The sequence below is a fragment of the Stegodyphus dumicola genome, chromosome 2, assembly GCF_044657685.1.
Source record: "Stegodyphus dumicola isolate Sdum_Otavi_A_Nest chromosome 2, ASM4465768v1".
Classification (NCBI taxonomy): domain Eukaryota; kingdom Metazoa; phylum Arthropoda; class Arachnida; order Araneae; family Eresidae; genus Stegodyphus; species Stegodyphus dumicola.
In genome coordinates, this window is record NC_140769.1 from 37,794,633 (window position 1) to 37,815,710 (window position 21,078).

General features: G+C 34.1%; 1 protein-coding gene across 1 annotated transcript in view; it reads left to right on the forward strand.

Annotated features, from left to right (window-relative positions):
- The window catches only part of LOC118185583 (uncharacterized), a 54,105-nt gene extending 33,228 nt beyond the window's left edge, over nt 1-20,877 (forward strand). The window contains exons 3-5 of the mRNA XM_085810599.1: nt 3,372-3,502; nt 11,425-11,563; nt 20,504-20,877. Of these exons, the coding sequence (XP_085666725.1) occupies nt 3,372-3,502; nt 11,425-11,563; nt 20,504-20,726 (493 nt within the window). The 3' untranslated portion in view covers nt 20,727-20,877. The remainder of the gene's footprint in view (nt 1-3,371; nt 3,503-11,424; nt 11,564-20,503) is intronic.
- The last annotated feature ends 201 nt before the right edge of the window (nt 20,878-21,078 follow it).

Genomic DNA, 21,078 nt, shown 5'->3' on the forward strand with positions numbered 1-21,078 from the left:
ATTTGAGAGCAGTTGCGATTGACCGTGGATTTTCTCCCGTGATTATTGATAAAGCCGTCAAAAAATTTTCAGATTCCCATCAAAGAAGACATTCCACTGTTAGAAATAATATCAATGACCTTGTCGTGCTTCCATTTTATCCTTCTGTTAGCTATAAAATTGCACGGATTCTCCAGAAATTCAATTTTCAAGTCGGTTTCTCCCTTATTAATAAAATTCACCCTTCGATTCTAAAAGATTGCGTTTCTGTCTTGAATTCTTGGGGAATTTATAGTATATTATGTCAGTGTGGTTTAAGATATATTGGCCAAACAAAAAGAGCGTTGAAGTTTCGTATCAAGGAACATGAATCTTATGTCAAAAAAGGGGAAATTAACAAGTCTTCAATAGCGTATCATAGCTGGACTTTTAACCATAATTTTGATTTTGGGTCTGCAAAAATCATCCAAAAGGCTTCTTCCATAGGCGAATTGGATTTTCTTGAGGCTTTTCACATTCACAAAGATTTAGAAAGTTTAGTTAATGATTTGAAGTCCAATCCAGTCCTTCCTAATGCCTTTAAAATTCTACTGTCTTAATTCAATTATTTTTGCCGATAGATGGCGTTACCTCCTCGCACTTGGTACTACCAGAGGGTATAAAAATCCGTTCAGTGGTTGCTTTCCATTATTTGAAGTTCAGATTTTGAGCGTAATGTGCATTTGCCCCTCGCTCCCTATTTTAACTTCGCTAATATTTCTTTATGCTTGATCAGACAGCCTGGCTCAGTAAAAGTAGGCGGCCAGTGCAACTCTGATTAAAAATCTAGTTATAACCACGTGCAGTGCTGATAAGCACCACGTGTTTCTGTGATTCCTATTTTCTTCTTTCTATGTATTTCTTTCTCCTGATGAGGAGGGACCTTTAGCTGCCCTCGAAATCGATTGAGTGTTTCATTATACCTACGCTAAATATAAGGTTGTTTTTTACGATTTTGATTATTCATTTATATTTACGGAATGGGCATGAACCAATATCCCCAGCCGTACATATTTAAAGCATACCCAGCGAATAAAATCTGAATTCTGCACTTTGATTCGATGTGTTCTGGAATCCTAAGCCATAAGTGTTATCACTTGATGCGATCAAATGTGTAGCCATATTTCTTTTTAATTTTGTATTTGAAAGAGAGTACAGTAATTAATTATCAAAGATTTTGGAAATGAAGTCAGTATTTAAAATTCATGCCTCCAGAATTTTTACTTCCTTGTACCTAGTAAAAGAAGTTCTGTAATCGCGAAAATCTTCGGGTATCATATTTTAACAAAAATGTCCATTTTAACCTTTATGGAATGCAATTTAACGAGTTTTTGCATGATATATGCACTTAGGGACTGTATAAAGGATTCTTTTTTTCCCAAAATGAATCGCAAAATGGATTCAAAAGAGAATTTTTCTTGACGTCTGTACGTACGTATGTATGTATGTATCTCGCATATCTCAAAAAGAGTAGCCTCAGAACGTTGAAATTTTGTATCTAGGACTGCTATAACATGTAGTTGTGGACCTCCCTTTTTGGTTGCAATCGGTCGCAACAAATATATATGTAAGATAAAAAATATAAAAGCAAAGTTCTAAATTTAATTCGCTATAACCTTTATATTTTCATTTTAATTGAAAAATTTATTTATCTGTCTTAAAAATAGCGCTGTAAGTTTAAAGAGCATCATTAAAATTAATTATGCGATCTTACGTAACTCTTAATGCAGATGCCTCTTGACCAATCACCAAATTGTAAACCAAAACTAAAAACTGACACTTTTGACTCCCTCCCTTCTTTCTATGAACTGATACGTCACTTTTGCTTGTGCTTCCCTCTTGGCCAGACACTTTTCTGCAATTGTGTATGTGCTGCTGTATTCGCTTTTATGCAATAGTATCAAAATTGAAAATGTTCTTTAAATAGGCACGAGTAAAGCGCCGAGTGATTATAGCCACAAGTGAATTTAAATAAATAAAAGGAATTTAATCCGGCTCTACCGCTTATTCTTTAAAATGGATGGACGTTCAAAGCATCAGCTTCCAAAATTTGGGCTATCATTACATATGTTGTATATATATACCTATTCTGTTACTCGGTTCAGTGAGTTCAGTGCTTTTATTGATTTTTGTTGGTAAATTGTGCATTTTTTGCTTTAACAATGACTGAATTATGTTGTCCTTATATTCCGGTTAAAGTTTTTATGCCTTTAACTAGCCTGTATGCAGTAGTTGTAGTAGTAATAATTTAAATGTAGTTTAAATGCGACTAAGCTCTAACTTTGCAGCCATATTTGTTTACATTAGCAGAATGCTGAAGTAACTCAATTTCTACACTTTTAGTGTCTTTTTGTCCAGTGGGACTAAATGTAAACTCTCATTTTTGTGCACTAAAAAATCTGTCTTTTTTTCCCCCTAGCCGATTGCTTGTTTTTGAGTAGAAACTCTAATTTTAGTTGTAAAAATTGTGTTTCTAATTATTTTAACTGTAATTGGGGTTTTATGTTTTTCTACATTTTTCAGTTTTTCGGAAAGTATTTTGAGGTTGTAGAGTCATTAGGTTAATTGGAAGCAGAAAAGATGAAAAATATGCAACCGCCTTCGCCGGGAATCGAACCACGGACCTCGGGAATACCGGAGCAGCGTGCTACCGTTACACCACGAAGGCACGCTAGGGAAGTGGGAGATATACCTTATATACTCCCCTTCTTAAAAACCGACTAGGGTTTTTAGGGGACCTAGTCGCCAAATCCCGGGTGACGAGAATCATCATCCACAACCCTTTTAGTTCGGGCGCCACTTGTAGAGTCACTAGGTTAATTGGAAGGAGAAAAGATGAGAAACATGCAACCACCTTCGCCGAGAATCGAAACATGGACCTCTGGAATACCGGCCTAGAGTGCTACCGTTACACCACGAAGGCACGCTAGAGAAGTGGGAGAAATGCCTTAAGAGGTTTTATTTATTTTTGCTTTGCCGCGAAGTGAGAACTGAATTAATTGAATGAGGAAATATATCTCTAATGAAATCGAGGAATAACTTTAAAGGAAATGCAGGAAAAAATGCGTATAATTTAATCGAGCGTGCAAAGGAATTATGTGGTGTACACATCAGATTTTTTCTTGAAGTACACCAGATGTCTAAAAACCAAAATTTAATTATCTAATCATATGTTCTTTTAAGTTGTACTCTGCTACTGTCTATAACTTAATTTTGATTTTATCTAGAGCTGATCATATGATAATAATAATAAAAGTGTAAATGACACTAAGAACTGAGCTTTATTTATCACTGCACTGCATGTATCGAGAACATTTTAAGCTAACGACATCTAACAATAACTTTTTTTTCAGAATGTTTGAGGTAGCAAAGGAATGCATTCAAACCGTAGAAAAAGAATGTCAGACAAAAGAGGATCCAAATTTGAAAGATTTTATTTCTGTGGTGGAAGATGTCTGTAAAGAAGGTTCAGAAAGAAATAAAAGTAAGTGTCTTGCACATTTTATAACTTTAAAACTGCAATTTTGTTTCTTGCAGAAATCAAAGTTTTAAATAAAATTAAATGAAACTCAAACTTATATCAAGAGCGTAACATGAGGCTTTAAAATATATGTGGCGTAATATATGTATTTTATTATTTACAGTAACGTATTCCATTTTCTTTTACTTTATCCTAATCAGATTTATTAATAAAAATGAAGCAAGGTTAATATTTTAAGAAATGCGTTTATTGCTTTTAAACTGCACAATTTGATAAACGTCTATAGAATGGTTAAATTCGAAAGATAAATTTAAAACATTACGTTGCTGAATGGCAACATTATAATTACTGCTTATGTGCGAGGCGTTTGACAGATAATGTAAATTAAACACTTAAAGCTTCGGACGCAGGCAAAACTTGCAAAAATTTTGTAAAATATCTTTGAAGACCCCTTAAAGATGATTCTACTGAAAGATTTCGATTAGCATCATTTATCAGTTAAATTATCTATTGCTACCGACATCAGACGAATTTATCGACTACATTACAGATTAGCATTCGTTGAATTCTTATTTAGGATTATGTTCTAATGAAATAAGTAAACTATATACTAAAAATATTTTAGGCTACATCGATAGGATATTTTAACTGAAACTTTACTTAAATGCTTAAATTCAAGTACACTTTTGTGCAAAATTAAGAGAATTTGAACATTATGTCAAATTTCTAAAAACCTAGTGGGCAGATTTTAAGGAAATTTGTATAAATATATGTCCGTAATAAAGAGATGCACCATTCAAAAGTCATTTGATATACCTATGATTATCAGTAAAGCTCATAAAGCAGGAATGTCAAAAATCCATGTTGTGGTACAAAACAGAAAATGAGTCTAATATGGAGCATTTTTCCCTCTCACAGCCAGATATATCGGACAGCGTGACTGCATTCTGGACAGGAGACAGCTGAGGAGTCCTAGTGGCAGTCGATCTCCTTCCTGAAGCAAGACAGGTTTCATCTCCGGGATTGTTCTTTTTTTTGGGGGGGAAGAGATTAAATTTCCCTCCCAACAACGTTACAGACATACTGTATAGGGTTATGTTCAAGAGATCTGGCTGGCCAATCCATGCGGCGAATATCCCCACTTTCCAGTTAATCGTCGATCAGCTGAGCCTTATGTCGAAGAACCTTGTCGTTCATTCAGGAACCCAGTCAAACAGGCTGAACGGCACCCCTAACAGTCAAACAGGGCTCTAAGCTCTCTTCTGTATAACTCATAAAAGTCAGAGATCTTTTGTCAACATGCAGGGGCTTACTGCAGTCCAACATAATGCTTGCCCAAACCATTACACGTCCACTACCGTAATAATCTCTTTCCCTGGTTAGGGAGGTACGGTATCGTATTCTAGGCACTCTCCTAGACACAAGGAATGCGATAATTAGTGTCTAAACTGAGTATCGATTCATCAGTAAAAAGCATGGTCCTCCAATGAAGCCTGGTCCAAGGCTTATGTTGTCCCCACCATGCTAAACGCGTTTTCTTGTGTACTGCAGCAAATGGAACGCAAACAGCGGGTCTTCTGGCATACAGCCCTATCTCAAGAAGCCTTCGGGCAACTGTAGACCGTGAAACTCGTGTTCCAGTGGCAGCAGTGGCTCGTTCACGTGAGAGCTGTGAAGCTGTAGCAGTCTTGCTTCACCGCGCTCATGTGATGGATCATGGTCGACCTTCCAGGTCTTCTCAATATGGGTCTAGTGTCCTGAAATCGGTTCCACAAACTGCCGACGACAATGGGCTTACACTGAGCTCTGGGCTTGTGATTGGCCTGCCTCCAATGTACTGATCTCAATGACCCAATGTAATGACCAATGGCTGCCTCCAATGTACACCTGCCTCCAATGTACTGATAATTCTCCATTCAATTTCGTCATCCATACGTTCTTTGCTGCCCATTTTACCTAAGTCACCCATCTCTTGCGAGAAACATGGCGAATGTCGTGAAAGAGCACAGAAATCTCCCGAAACACCTCGCGCATATATCCGTCTAATATCACAGCTCCACAGACCCGCACGTGTATTCTTTCGTATTCGACTCTAAATATTTTCATAATTCTTCTGTGGGATAATTAGTATCTTTGGTCCAATAAATTTCACAAATATAGACGTAGTTTACAAATTCTTTTAATTTTGCACACGAGTGTATTATAACTCATACCTGTACTAGCATCAATACATTTTACGGTGCTGATACTCGTCAGCCTCCAATAGTTATAGCAACTCTGCAGGAAACTAGATTTAGTATGAAGAATTATTTAATGGAATTCTGACAACAATTGCAAAAATGTAGTTTTAATAAAAAGATACTTTGCAATATAAGATTTTTAAAGCTGTTATAAAACTGACTTTTACTTTTTACCAACTTAATATATAAATTGACAAATTTATTGCAAGAAAAACTAAATAAAAGGAAAAGAATTAATTTTGCGAGTTTTACAATGTATTCTCTTTGTGACTTTGAACACCTTGTAAGAGAATTTAAAGAAAAAAATTCTTTTTTGCTCTTGAAGAATAGGGATCTGTGTCTGATCGTCGCAGAAATCAATAGAATTTTATTCATAGTTGATGCCAAACTTTTGTTACAATTTACATAATTTAAAAAATTTAAACACTTTTGGGGTAATGCAGAAATTCTGGGAGGCGAAGCTATAATGGTTTAAACAATTCCAGAATTATACCTACATATTGCATAAATTACACAATAATTCATGCTTTTTTCTGTTAGAGAGAAGAAAGTGTTTTAAGAATCTTACATTTCATGGATATTTTGAGAAACCTCTTTCATTTCGGACACATTTACGAAAGACTCCTATTTTCCAAACCATAACCAAATTATAATATAATAATCGTGCATGAGAAAAAATTTCTTTTAGAAAAAAAAATTTAATTCAACATTGAATATTTATCTCTTTCCAAAGATTGAATGAAATATTTACAAATTTTACTGTATTTGCATTAAAATGCCAAGAATTACATTTTATCTGCATTAACAGTACACGAAAAAGAAACACTTTAGTATGAATATTAAAATTTTTCTAAATTCAAACTTAAATTGTTTTATAGGAAATTTTTCATAATTTAATAAATTATAGGAGTCATTATAGGAGATTATTTGAATCAGGAGACATCGAAAAAGAGTAATGTCCTCACCGAGATTCGAACCTGAACCTCTTGAATACGCTTCGAGTATGGTACCGTTACACAAGAAGGCACGCTGAAAAATGGAAGAACATTCCTTGTCTACTCTCCCTTTTAAAAGGCGACTAGGGATTAGGGGACTCGGTCGCCAAATCCTGGTGGTGACGAATTATTGTCCACAACCTTTTAGTTCGGACGCCACTGTAGCGTCATTAGGTTTTTCTAGACATGAAAAATGAGCAATGTCCTCGTCAGGACTGGAACCTAGACCTTTCGAATGTGCGTCGAGTGTGCTACCGTTATACCACAAAGGCATCCTGAAAAGAGGTAGAAAATACCTTATAATTTTCAGAACTCAAAATGAATATGAGCTTAAAATGTCGTGTTGTAACTTAATAGTTAATAATAGTCGTAGTTAGCAATCTTAAATCACTCATTTCAACAGTAAAAACAAAGGAAGTTTATAATGTTTTTATGGTATCTTGAGTCGAAGAAACGGAGAGAAAATTTTATTACGCTTTTGCATTTCTGGGACAAACTTGAGATAATTATGTCATAAATTATGCAAGTAACAATTTCGGCATTCAAAGAAATCATTAATCAGCAATATAAAAACCAATGGCTGGTAGTATAGCTCTTCGTCTTTTCGTTTTACACCAACGAGAGAAGGAAATATCATATGTCAGTGGTCTCAAAACTGGCTGTCCATGGGCCACAGCTCGGAAAGATATTTCCATTATGAATTTGTTGTAAATGCAGCCTAGAAAGGTTCAAGACTTTCATTATCTGAAGGCCAAATTTACATGGTTTTCGCTGTCATTAATAAACTCTAATTTATTAATAAAAATTTCATTAATTGACGGGAATCTATAAATGGACTTAACTAATTTACAATATGACATAAATCTTATTCAAAAATGTGAAGATACAGGTTTTATTAACTTTTAATCGTACTAGTCAAAATATAAATAAGCTCAATTACGAATTTTTGCCTTAAGAATAAATTCTTTGTTCGGGAATATTATCTGTACTTGAGCAGCTCTTTTTCACAACTGAAAATTGATAAGAACAAAACCCTGTTGACCTATGAACATCTACAATCCGTGATCAAGATAATTTCTAATAATATCTCTCCACGGCTACAAGCTTTATCAAAATCGAAACTCTTTCAAATGTTCAACCTGTAGTAAGATTTCCTTATGCAATATCGGGCATTTGCCTATTCAGCATTGGCCACTCCTAAGGCCAGAAGTGGTGGCCATTTTACTGTGGAGGCAGCTAATACAGGCGATCATTGTTGCCTAGTATGAAGGTACAAACAATTACAACCATGCCTTTTTACCGGCATTCAAGCCGGACACTTCGGCACCGCAGTAGACCGCTCTAACCACTGTACCATCTGGGTGGCGGTAGTAAAAACAGAAATTTATAATTATTTACATACAAACCTATGTATTTTTATTCCTGCATAGAAAAAAAATTAATAAATAAGAGAAAGAGACTAAGTTGTCATTATTTATTCTCAAGTTTTCTTCCTACTTGAAACATTTCCTGTAGGAAGATAATTTTCAACCCCCCAGACGTTATAATGTTTGGGGAAGCCGAATGCGATACCAAAGGGCCCGGTTCGAATCTCGGAGATGATATGATTGTAACTGTCCGTCCCTTCAAAGGAGGCAAGAGGGGGACACCTATTAGGTACCTCTATAATAAAGTAGCCACCGTTTTTAGCCTTAGTGGTGGCCATTGTCTGTGATGAATTGTGCCAGCCACTGGGGAAGGGAGATAATTTTCATAATATCTACCAGTTTAAATTAAAATAAGTTATTTAATGATTAAATAAATATGTTAAAACTATTTGAAGAAAACATGAGCCTGAAAATTTACTTTTTCGTTGTCAACATATTTGAATAAGAAAGTGCAACCAACAAAATTGTCTTGCAAATACCAAACTTTCAAAGATTTCGAATAGAAAATAAATAAATTTTGAATTTTTTTTCTTTGCAATATCACGATTCTTGTTTGCGTATATTTTTAAAAATTTTTAGTTAAGTGAAATTTAAAATATTTATTATTTTGCTAATAAATTTAAAAAAAATAATAAATACTTTGGCCCATCAGCTGTTTTCAGACCGCACATTCGGCCCGCCAGCAATTTGAGCAAACCACTGCCATACGTAATATTTTATTATTAGAAATTCATAAAGTTTAGACGTCGGAGGAATTCAAAAACAAACAAAGAAACTGTGAAAAATGTAAATTTTCGAAGATAAAAGTGCACCAATCTAAAAGCAGATACCGGGGGAAAAACGAGATTGGAAACGAAAATTGAATAAGCTAGAGTTAAACTTTTGAAGAGGATACCTTTAAAATTTTTCCTGCAAATTTTAGAAATTACCTGAATTTTAAAAGAAAAGTAGAGTTCTTTATGGTATAAATTTCAATTGAATTGTAGTACGAAGAATATTCAATCGTTTAATACTAAATGAAGGAAATTCACTCACATTTTTTCCTGAAAATTTGTATTTCTACCATGAGTAATATTTGTCACAATCTAAAAGTGGCAAAAAAAGTATTAGTAATCAGAGTGTGTCAAAAGTGGCCGAGTAGTTAAGTCGATGAGTAACGTTATTTCGACAAAGGTTCGATTCCTGACGATCCAGTTGACTGGACTGGCGTTTTCATGGTTCCCTCTACGTGTAACGTGGATATGAGAGAGTTTTCCTTAGAAAGTTCTTCGCGAATGCCCTTCTTTCTTCTTAGGCAAGTAGCTCTTATATACTTTGCAATCAAATAAACCAAAAAAATAGTACCCATGGTTTAATGCTACTGACAGCGATGTGATGACAGAACATTAGCTAGTATCAAGAATTAATTTTCTTAATTTGTGTCAAACAGAGATTTCTCAGACATAAAGCAAGAGGGAAAATTCATGGCGAATACATTTGAAAATATATTATAAGAAACGGAAAATTCTGAAAATGTATTATAAGAAGTGGGCGCAGTCCGACCCACCTAACCAAACAAGTTTGTCTTATGGTCATAACAGGCCGTGCATATATTATAAGATATTATCTTCCCCCTTTCCGCATGCCTTCGTGGTGTAACAGTAGCACACTCAGCGCGTCTTCAAGACGTTCATGTTCGAGTCCGGGAGAGGGCAATTGTTCACCTCTCCTGCTTCACAAGCATCCTAATGTCTCTACAGGTCTCTCTGGTGAGGGTTTGCTAATCTTTTCATGTCTCCTTCAAAATAACCTGTTTTTATATGTATATTAATTAAACTTCATCCTGGTGGGAAATGACGAAAGTATAAGGAACAAGATAACTGAGTAATAAATATTAACTCCTACAAGCTAGTAGAGACACAGAGATTCTGAATATGGCTAGTTGATCCTCCTATTAATATCTGACAGTTTCTCTTCTTCAATGTCTAAAACATAGATGAGCTTTTTCTTACTCTTCTGCATATTTCCAAGAGATTTTCTAATTTTATTGATGCTTGCCAACATCCACTTACTTGTGAATCCGACATGCTTGTGTGTACTGGCGCCTCAACTTAGAAAGCATAGCACAACTGTAAACAAACATCTCTCATGTACTTCTAAAATTTCATCAGGTTTCGTTTTTGCCAGTGTAGACCCAGACTTTTCCCAGACACAATGCTTAGATATCTGATCGCATATGTATCCTGTAGTATTGAATAGAAACTTTGCCGTCAGATTACCTGCCCACTGAAGCATTCAGATAAGATCTGTTAGTTATAGCCATCTCTTTTCAATAAAGCAAAAACTGCAGAAATCATTTCGCCGAAATAGCTGTTCTTTTACTGACTTATCTCCACCCGAACATAATGTTAAAACCAGAAAACGAAAGAACCTTATTTTCGAAGATCACATTTCCACACTTCGATTCGAATCTTGATAAATTAGCAATGACAATTAAGAGTTTAATATCAAGATAGGTATATTCCAGTTTAAGTGCTGAAAATGGCATTGAATGGTATAATAATGATGATTAATTTGATTTTGAAAATTATTTATAAGTGAATCGTTTCGTCTTGAAGTTATACAAATTTAAAATTGCAGACTATCTAAATTAATGCCATTTATTTCTACTTTTACGCCATTCTATCTTCTCAAACAGTTTCAATTATGCTTTAGAATTAATTTATTTTGCGGGTTTATGAGAGCTTTAAATGGGATAGTTCTGTATGACATTAATATGAAAGCAGCTGAATCCTCAAATTTTTATTCTATAAGGTAAAATCTATTGTTAATTTACAGACTTCGATATATGTTTAATTGTAAAGACGTAAGCTAAATTTTTATATAAATGCGATATACTCGTATGTTAAATTTTTATATAAATGCGATATATTAGTTAACATTAGGGTTAAGATAATGTTTTTTTTTTTTTTTTTTTTTTTTTGTTCATCATGGAAAGAACGTACAATAGCATTATATATTAAGTATGAACATAAAAAGGTTAAACAAATTAAAGAGCATGGCAAAAAATATGCTATGCCTTTTCATGTATCATTATTTTAATGGTATGTATGTATCGTACTTGAAGTTTATTATTTCCTCTGATATTTAGTAAACGTTTTAACCTATTAATAGCAATAGAATATTTTTTGCACGTTTTTATGCTGCTATTAAGAAACTGTATCCATAAAATAAATTAACTTACTTATATTTATTTGAAGATCAATATAACCTATTTTTATTAGAGTTCATCAAGAATTTCCCTTGTTTCGGGGAAACCATCGAAAATTCTTCCAGCTGTGTAGCATCTATTGTCAAGGACGTGACCCCAGAAACTGCCCAAGATCCAGAGAAGGTGAAAGAAATTACAAAGACTGTGTGCAAGTAAGTTCAGAAAGCAGCTATGTCTGTGATATACAAAAAACATTATCTTTCACAATAATATAACATCTTTACTGATGAGTCAGAAGTGATTTTATTGCTTTTCATTTCTGTCAAATAAAGGAATATTTTCAAATATTACTTAAGTACATATTAAAACTTAAAATCGCTAATTGACATCAAAGATCAATATAAAAAATAAAATATAATAAAATTATATTTGAGAATAATGTTACGAATTTTGTACATAAGTAAATAATTTTAGCGAAAATGTAGTAGTCCCTCCCCCCCCCCGGTAATTTAACTTAAAAATCTAAAGAAGCGAAGCTTTACCAAAAAGGTAAGAATACAGGAGCAAGTCTATTTAAAGTTTAGTAAATGGCTATATCGCTTAATTGGCGACCAAAACGTCGTGATATTTTGGTTCGTCCATGGACAAATTTAATTGGTATCGGGATTGAATAAATGTAATTAATCTAGATATGTAACTGTAACCCTAATGGGCCTTCATATGTCTTCCAGTAATTTCGAGAAGATGAAGGTACTAGAGATTTCTCTGTGGTCAGGGAAAATCTTTATAATACCGAGGAGAGGAAAATTTTCTCACTTTTTGTTAATTCAGAGCTGAATTCGGAGTACTGAAGTATTCGCGGGAACTTCGCTTTTTAGATACTCTTTGCACTGCGCTGTGTTTAATGTTCATATTAGTTTGAAGTGTAACTACTGATTGCCTCTGTGATACTGAGAGCAGCTGTAGAAGGAATTTTATGGAAAGCTGCAGGATTCTAAAGTGTTTCTTTGGGTAAAATGAATTTTATCATGCTATAATCGATTCAGTATGCATTCTATCTATTAAGAACCGTACGTAAGGAACAGTTTTTGGTGTCAGAAGTGGGACTGAATACCGGGGACAAAAGCGATGGATCAGCAACAATGATAGCTGTGACTGCCTTTGCTCTATTCCAAGAAATGATGGAAGAGGCAGTCAACACCGTTAAAGAAGAGATGAACGTTGACCACAAAAAGATGGAATGGGCCGTCAACTCCATTAGAAAAGAGATGAAAACGGGCCAAGAAAGATTTAAACATGTCAAAACGAAATGAAAAGAAAAAATTTTTGTCATAATAGAAAAAAAATAGAGGCTATGGAGTTTAGAATAGACACGGTTGAAGATAGACTTGAAGAAATTCAGAAATTTTCTGCCTTCCAACAACAAATTCATGATATAGTTCCTGCTACTATCACCAACGAAAGTAACAGTTTAAAGAAATCCATAACGACAGCTGATCACAATTCTAATGCCTTTAAATTCGAACATACATCGTCCGGACCCTCTCTAAAACTCCTATCATGTGTTCAAGACGCAGTTCTCTACAGTGGCAAACGTAAATGGACGGGATGCAGAAGCTAAAACCTGCCATCTTACTGCTTCTCTGAGAGCAGACTCAGCAGATTTCCTTAAAAATTCGAAAACTGAAGACTAGATATCAAAGCTCTATCCGGCGCGTTAGAGTTAAGCTTTGGCGAGAGCTGTTTAAAATGCTATAGCAGGCTTCAGTTAAAATCTCACAAACAGAAGCTCACGGAAAGATTCCAGGAGCTCGTCACGGATGTTGAAAGATAGACACAACTTACCTTTTTAGACTGCCCATCAGAATCCGGTAATGATTTGAATCCAGCAATTTTGTGATCTGAATCCGGCAATGTGTTGTTACACATTACTTTCCTAAGCATTAGGTAACCGACCTCGTTCAAAAGGCCAATTTTGGCTACAAAATCTCATTTTTTATTTCCTATTTTTAAACGTCACACTCTTAGCTATTAAAAATAGCTTTTCTTTTCTTGATATGTCTATTAAAGGTGGAGATATAGCAGTTTTTCTGAGAGACGACAAGCCGAAGTTTTGTTTCCATAGCGGAAGTAAAAGTTTAAACAAATTAAAAATTTAAAAAAATGCAATTTTCGCCTTTTTTGAGCTATTTGATAACTAAATAACTTTAAAAACACTTCAATTAATATGGAGAATCTTGCAAAGCTTTTTTATTATGTAATTTCTCATTTTCGTTTCGCAACGTGATATATGTCATGCAGTGTTAATCTTAACACTTTATTGATATTTTTTTAAGATTTACTTCACAGCAACCATGATAATTATAAAAGCTCTTCATAGAATCATTTGAAATTTTGCACACAGAGTTTGCATATTATTATGCATGATGTAGATTAAGAGTTAAAAAATTAGCTTCACAAAATTTGAATTATATCATTTTTCCTTCAATAGAGTACGCATTTTTTTTTTTTGGAATGTTTGTGTGTTGACTAATATACAGGGTTATTCAAAAAGAAAGAGCAGATTTCAAACATTTATTTCTTCCAAACTACAAAAGATAGAAACATGGTTCTAACGTTAATGGATAGACAAAAGTTTACAATTATGGTATGCATTGAATAACTGCAGTTTGTATGGCTTCATGTGCAGACGATGTTTTAGAACTCTCCATACTGTTGGTTGAGGAATTTTTAAGTTCTTTGCTTGCTCGCGATGTGGATTTCTTTGGGCTCCTTTCTTAAAGTGTACGAATACGCTCGACATTCTCGTTCGATGTGCGTGGACGTCCCGTGCTTTTTCCCTTTACAGATGCAGATGCAAACATCTTCTACGAATTTTCGAGACCACTCGTAAATTTGCTTTTGACGCGGTGGTTGTTTATTAAATTGACGGCGAAATGCTCGCTGAACTGCAACAATGGACTCTAGTTTTGCCAATTGTAGAACACAAAAAGACTTCTGTTGTGGTATCGCCGCGATTCCACTACAGTCTACCAACCGACAAATAATACCAGAACAAACAGCAGCGCCAATGCGGCCATGATTGGAACTTTTACCCATACTATACTGTACACTTTTCTCTATCTATTAACGTTAGAATCATGTTTCTATCTTTTGTAGTTTGGAAGAAATGCATGTTTGCTCTTTCTTTTTGAATAATCCTGTATTTAGCCATACATTAGTAGGTAATCAATATTTTCCCTTTATTCTATTTCCCTGTAGGCGTACGGTTGATATACATAAAATAAAGTAAAAAATAAACTTTTATCATCATTATTTTCATGTCAGTGATAGCTGACTTTTTTGTTAATTTCGATATAAAATTTTTTATTCTTTGGTAAATTTCACAAAACAATGAATTTTTATCACTTTTGCAGTGATTATATTTAAGTGTGAGTGAAATCCAATATAAAATTTCATAAATTCAGAAATATAACAAATCTTCTGAAGAAAGTTCTTTGAAAGAAGTCTGCTATCTTTATTTTTTGATTTAGGCTAAATGCAACGAAAATTAACTCATTGTGAAAACGAGCTCACGTTATAAAGCAATTAAATGCATTAACCTTAATCCTCAGTTCTATGTTCGTTTCTCTTTTGTGTGAACGTATAAATGCATGCACTTTTTAAATAAAAAGATGCTCCACGAAACGTTATCGCTACGTATTCTTTTTAACGCAATAATATAGCAAATAGGAATTGTATAGTAATATGTATGGCAGAAAAGCATAAAAATAATTAATACTCAGTTTGGTATTGTAAAGATATGCTGATCTTAAAGATTTTGTGATTTTGTTGCTGAATTTTAGGTATTGTAAATGAGAAGAAAGTGATGTTTAATAGATAAAGTTAAATTGACAAATAAAGAATTCATAATTTTATGAAGAAAACTGAACACCTATATCATAAACGGAGAAAAGACTGAAAAGGAAATGTATGGCAATAATTAACAAACTATCGTTAATTCTAAAGATATGTTGGTTTTAAAATTTTTGTCATTGTTAATTCATTGGTTTGTGAGTTCTAAACACTGTATGACCAGAAGCTTCATGCGATATTTTGAAATCAAAACATGAGAAATCATGTGCACATGAAAGCCCATTATTATCTTTGGCCCTTGTATCGGAGAATAGAATAATAAAAATAGTAGAGTTTGTAATTAACACTCAGCCGTAAAGATTACAAACAAATTGTATTCAGTTTGCAAACGATGAACCAGAAGTTGTGGTTTACTTAAAGTACGTCTCTGTTCTGTCATTTCCATGTTCTAATAAGGAATTGAAATGCTGGCCATATGAGATGTTTTTAAACCAATATATGTTATCGTTCCAATTTTCACTAAAATCTGTCCATCAGTTCTAGAGATAATGAACCAAATCGGAAAATTCTTATTTTGAAACCAGCGTAGTTTGTCCTGAATTCGGTTTGCTTGTGACTGAAAAACCTACTTGAAGTTTTTTCAGTGGATAATGTAAATATAATCGAGTTTTCCTTTAGGAATATGTTAATGAAAGTGTACATCTCTTAGTTAAATTGAATAAATTAATTTAAATTCTACGCATGAATTTAATAAATACAATGAACAAATTTAGACAATGAAACCTCGTATCACGAACTCCCCACTTCACGAATAAACTAGCTAAAGCCTCAGATGATGAACAAAGTCTCGAGTTACGAACACACAAATCGGCAACATATGATTTTCAAAGATGATTTGAGGTAACTTACGACATATTATTAACACTCAAGGAGTCATGGAAGCCTCATTTTAATATCTTCCGTTGCTGAAGTATCATTACCTGGCAACAAGCAAGTGGTTTAGTTTGGTTTATCGAGATTACGGCAAAGCACACTAGGACTATCTGCCTAAGGGCAGGGATGCCTTCGTGGAGGACTTTCTAAGGGAAACTTGCTCGTATACACGTTACACATGGGGAAAAGCACAAAAACGCCCACGCAGCCATCCCGTTCGCGGGATTCGAACCTCGGACCGAACTACCAGTGTTCAGCGACTTTACCGCTCGGCCTCTGGTGGGCGGCAACAAGCAAGTGACTTGGAGCTTCATGAATTCAGCTTGGAGGTAATTATGGCCGGAATGTATCTGTAGGCAGAGATTGCGTTGATTCTTAGGATGTTTTTTGTTATTTATGATATTGTGTCTGGAGACAAAATATTGGACAAAAGAAGATTAACAGTGAAAACCTATAGAAGAAATTACAGGACCGCCTAACCAGAATAGTGGTTAGCGACGCTGCTGGGAAAGGCATGGATGTTTGTAAATATACGTGGTCTGTGCGGCATGGGGGCACTTAAAATATGCGGGGAGCCGAAAGTCGTTTTAAGGGCTTGATGGCAGGGGAAGAGGTGTGAAAGACCCTCGGAACCATCACCACGTGGTACTTTCGATCAAAATTGAAGGCGGAACTCAACAAAGTCCTACCGTCACCTGTATGGAGCTCAAGAGTCTTGCCAACAACAGACGCAACCTTGCACTCCTTACCAAGATGAATTTTGTTGGCTTGTTTCTGTTGTCAGACAAAATGAGATAAGTCACAAGAAAAACAATAATAGTATTTAGAGGAAATATTTAGCTGAACAAGAGAGATGTATGACTTCAGCAGCAGCAATAAAAGACAATTGTGGATGAAATGCCTGAAGAGAAAGAAGCAGAAAGAAAAATTATCTAGATCTCTAATTTGTGAAATTTCTTTTGTCTTTCATACCACATTAATAAAGCAGCAGCAGGTTTCAGAACAAGCAGTGATAACTCCATGTCTCAATTTAGGATTACTTTAAAACGTAGTCAACAACATATCATACTGGACCAATTTTGAGAGAAACAAAGGCTCGGTAGGTCTCAGGTAGGGTCAAGTTACGTTTTAGAAACAAAGCAAAAAAGATAAGACAAGGTGACTTCTAAAGAAAATTACTTTATATCTTTATGGAAAGGAGATTAGAATCCAAACAATAGCACTATCTTTCTCATCATTTTCCGCTTTTCTAGTCCACTGTTCTGTAATACAATGGAATTAAATTAAGTTTCCGCATATTTTATCTACTTATTATTGTTCTTATCGTTTTATTTTCAATATTTAATTATTTCCATTTTTATGAATATTTTTATGTCCGGTTTTGCTTGACTATGACTTTGATTATTTGTGTTAAATTATATGATCTAGTCTTCTTTGCTAAGATATACTGCAACTAGACCTACTTGAATGTATGTTTAGCGACGTATCTCTCAAACTAGAAGACGAAAACAACAGAGAAAGGGTGTAAAAGACCCATTTATTGAACTCAACTATTTACAGACGGCACATACTTAAGTGCTTACGATTTCGCCAGCCACTTGTGATGAGGAACTTAAAGATAATGTTAAACTAAACTAAATTTAAAGGCAACTAGTAGTTTAAGACTGTACAAATTGATTTTAACTAGCAGGATGACTCAAAAACCTACAACGGCTTAATATTAATTTCGGCCGCAAGAATGCGAAGCCGAGATTCAGAATTCAAACAGCTGGTAAAACTAACGATGTGCACTATAGCAACACACGCTCTAAAGTTTTCGTTACTTCGGTTTAAATATACTCTCGTGTACCCTAACTCCTCTATATCTAGGCGAAACGCGAGGGAAATCATAAACGACAAAAAAGACAAACAAATTAAAATAACTATCAGTAAAAGTAATATACCTCACAAAATAAGACAATCATCTGTAATCCAGGAACGAATTTATCCATTTTACATTAATTCCTAAAAGGGAGAGAATTCTTTTGGTTTACCAATATTTTGGTTAACGAACGACCTTCAAGAAGCAAATTAAATTCGTGAACTCAGATTTCAATTTACCTGTCATATAGGATAAGTAAAAATTAGTTGTGTACACCACAACTTCCTTGTACGGAATACTAAATTTTACGCATTTTTTCTTGCATTTCATTTAAACTTATTGGATTGAACTAAACCTACTTCGCCGATAGCGCATAAACCACAATAGAATAAATGCATTCTTTAAAATTCACTCTATTTGTTTACCATAGCGTCACTCTGGTGCTAGGTTCACTTAACAGTATTATATTTCGCTCATATTATAACTCAGAATGCACAAAATTTAGATCATTTGAAGAATTATCTAATCGTTGCCACATGTTCCATTCAAATACTATAATAAATCTAGAACGATGTATAAAATTTAAGCAAACAAAACAAAAAAGAAACAGTTTTTCACACACGATTGAGCATTTTATATTCAATTAATTCAGTTCTCCCTTCACGACAAGGCAAAAATACATAAAAACTCAAAATATCTATATTAGAAATTACAAAGTAAATCTTAAACACTTATTTCCTCGAAAAAATTCCAGAATGAATTAAACATGATTTAATTCGCAATAATAAAAGAAGGCGTTATCTTTGTTGTTGCGAAGCTTAGTTTCTCTAGATTGGCAACAAATCCATTATTCTGCCAAGTTTGAAATGTAAATAAACATGGCCGCCATCGCAAAAATAATTAGGCTTAACCGCACTTAAACAACTTTAAATTGTTGATAACTCTAAAAATATTGCATGTAGATTTACTAAAGGAATATAAACCTTAACCGGAAGATAAGAACAACATAATTCAATCATTTGTAAAGCAAAAAATGCACAATTCACAAACATATAAGACTAAAGAAACTGAGAGCACTGAGCCGGGTAAGAGAGTGGATACAAATATATTTATATACGTTTGGTGCGGCCGATTGCAACCAAAATACTAGATGCACATCTACATGTTATAGCAGTCCTATATACAAAATTTCAACGTTCTGAGGCTACTCGTTTTTGAAGTATGCGAGATACGTATACAGACGCCACGAAAAATTCTCTTTAGAATTCATTTTAAAGCAGTTTTATAATTTTTTTGGAGGAAACGAGTCTTATATTCTGTCCTTACGTACAGATGTCACGCAAAAACATCGTTAAATTGCATTCGATAGCAGTCAAAGTGGATATTTTTGTTGAAATATGCTGTCTGAAACTTTTCGCGATTACAATACTTTCTTTTTACTTCGTACAAGAAAGTAAAAAAAAAAAAAAAAGAAAAAAATCGCGTTACAGTTGATTAAAGCAAACAATTTATTCATTTGATTACCCAGGCTTCTTGTCATACATTACACGAACTTCAAGTGAAATTCGTTTGTCGCGTAACAGACATCCAGACTGTAGTCCATCTCATTTCGAGGGCAAAACGAATCCCCCTTCATTCAGAATATTTCCCTGATGAAGGAGGACCCGTTTTGCCCTCGAAATCGACTGGGTTTTTACAAAATCTACGCCGAATACAAGGTTATCGATTTGTCTGCTTTATTTACCCGGCGAATATCAAAAGGCACGTAATAATACGGCTGAGCTTAACAGTTTCAAGAGTGACTTACCCCGAAAACAAACACAAGCGACTAAGGATTTCTAGCACTCTCTAGCGAAGTTAGTTGAACCTTCCTTATATACTTTTTTTTAACTCAATTGCATTCAGCGCGATTCTAAAAAATTTATTCTGGTAGGGAGTTGTAAGTGAAAACAAGAAGTGATAGAAAAGGGCTTTAAAATTAAGATAGTTGTTATAAAATTAAAATATACCTTACAAAGTGAAACCGGCATTTATAGTGAATCGGTGCAAAATACCGTTTCGAGACTAATAGCCCTTCTGGGCTAATGTCCCTTTGAGCTATCAATATCTTTAACATATTCCCACTCCAACAACATTGAATAAAATGGCTCAAAATTTGATTCTTGGCAAACTTGGAGTCAAGTGAAGAACACACTGACGTTTGTTCCTTTTGGACTCCAGGGCTGGTAAATATCGGAACTGTTGTATATAACAAAAGAATCTCACGTAGAGCATCTGTAACGTGTAATAAAAGCCTTCGATAATTAAAGTTTTATTCGATATATCACAAGCAAATATATACCAATTTCATATATTCTAAGTTATATATTCTAAGTTTAACTAAGTTTATATTCTAAGTTTATAAGTTATTTGATATATTCTAAGTTTGCATGTTTCGAGACTTAATGTGATGTTAATGCTAGTTTACTACTATTGTAAATATCCTGTATTTTTCTTTTCGTAGGCAAATGGATAGTATCGTGACATGTTTCGAAAAGAAAGTTGAAGATGCTTGTTCGAAAGACGTCAAAAAGTTTTTCCAGGAACTATATAACCCTGCTCTCAAGGTGGTCAAGAACAGCTGCGAAAAAATATTAAATGACGACGCTTCTAGCTCCCGCGCAGTATCTTGGCTTGTAAACCTTTCAGTGTTGGTTTTCTTATTCTTTTGGTACTCTCGCCGATAAGGAATATGAAAGCTTATTCTTTTTCCTGCGATTTAGATCATTAAAATTAAATGTATATAATAACGCAAATATGATTAAATTCTTTTAAAAATATTTACTTTTAAAGCAATATACTATGTGATTTATTCAAATAAAGCATAAAAACAGTGAAGACATATCTCATTTTATTGCGCTTTTTTTTTAAAAGCCGACAGCTTTTCGCAGTCCTGAATCAAACCAGCGATGGTACATTCGATCATAGTTTAGTAGTTTCCAAATATTTCGGAATATTTCATGTTTTTCATTATAAGTTATAAGATTTATTGTTATAAGATTCTGTTTAAATTGATTGCCCTTGCTAACTAGAATACTT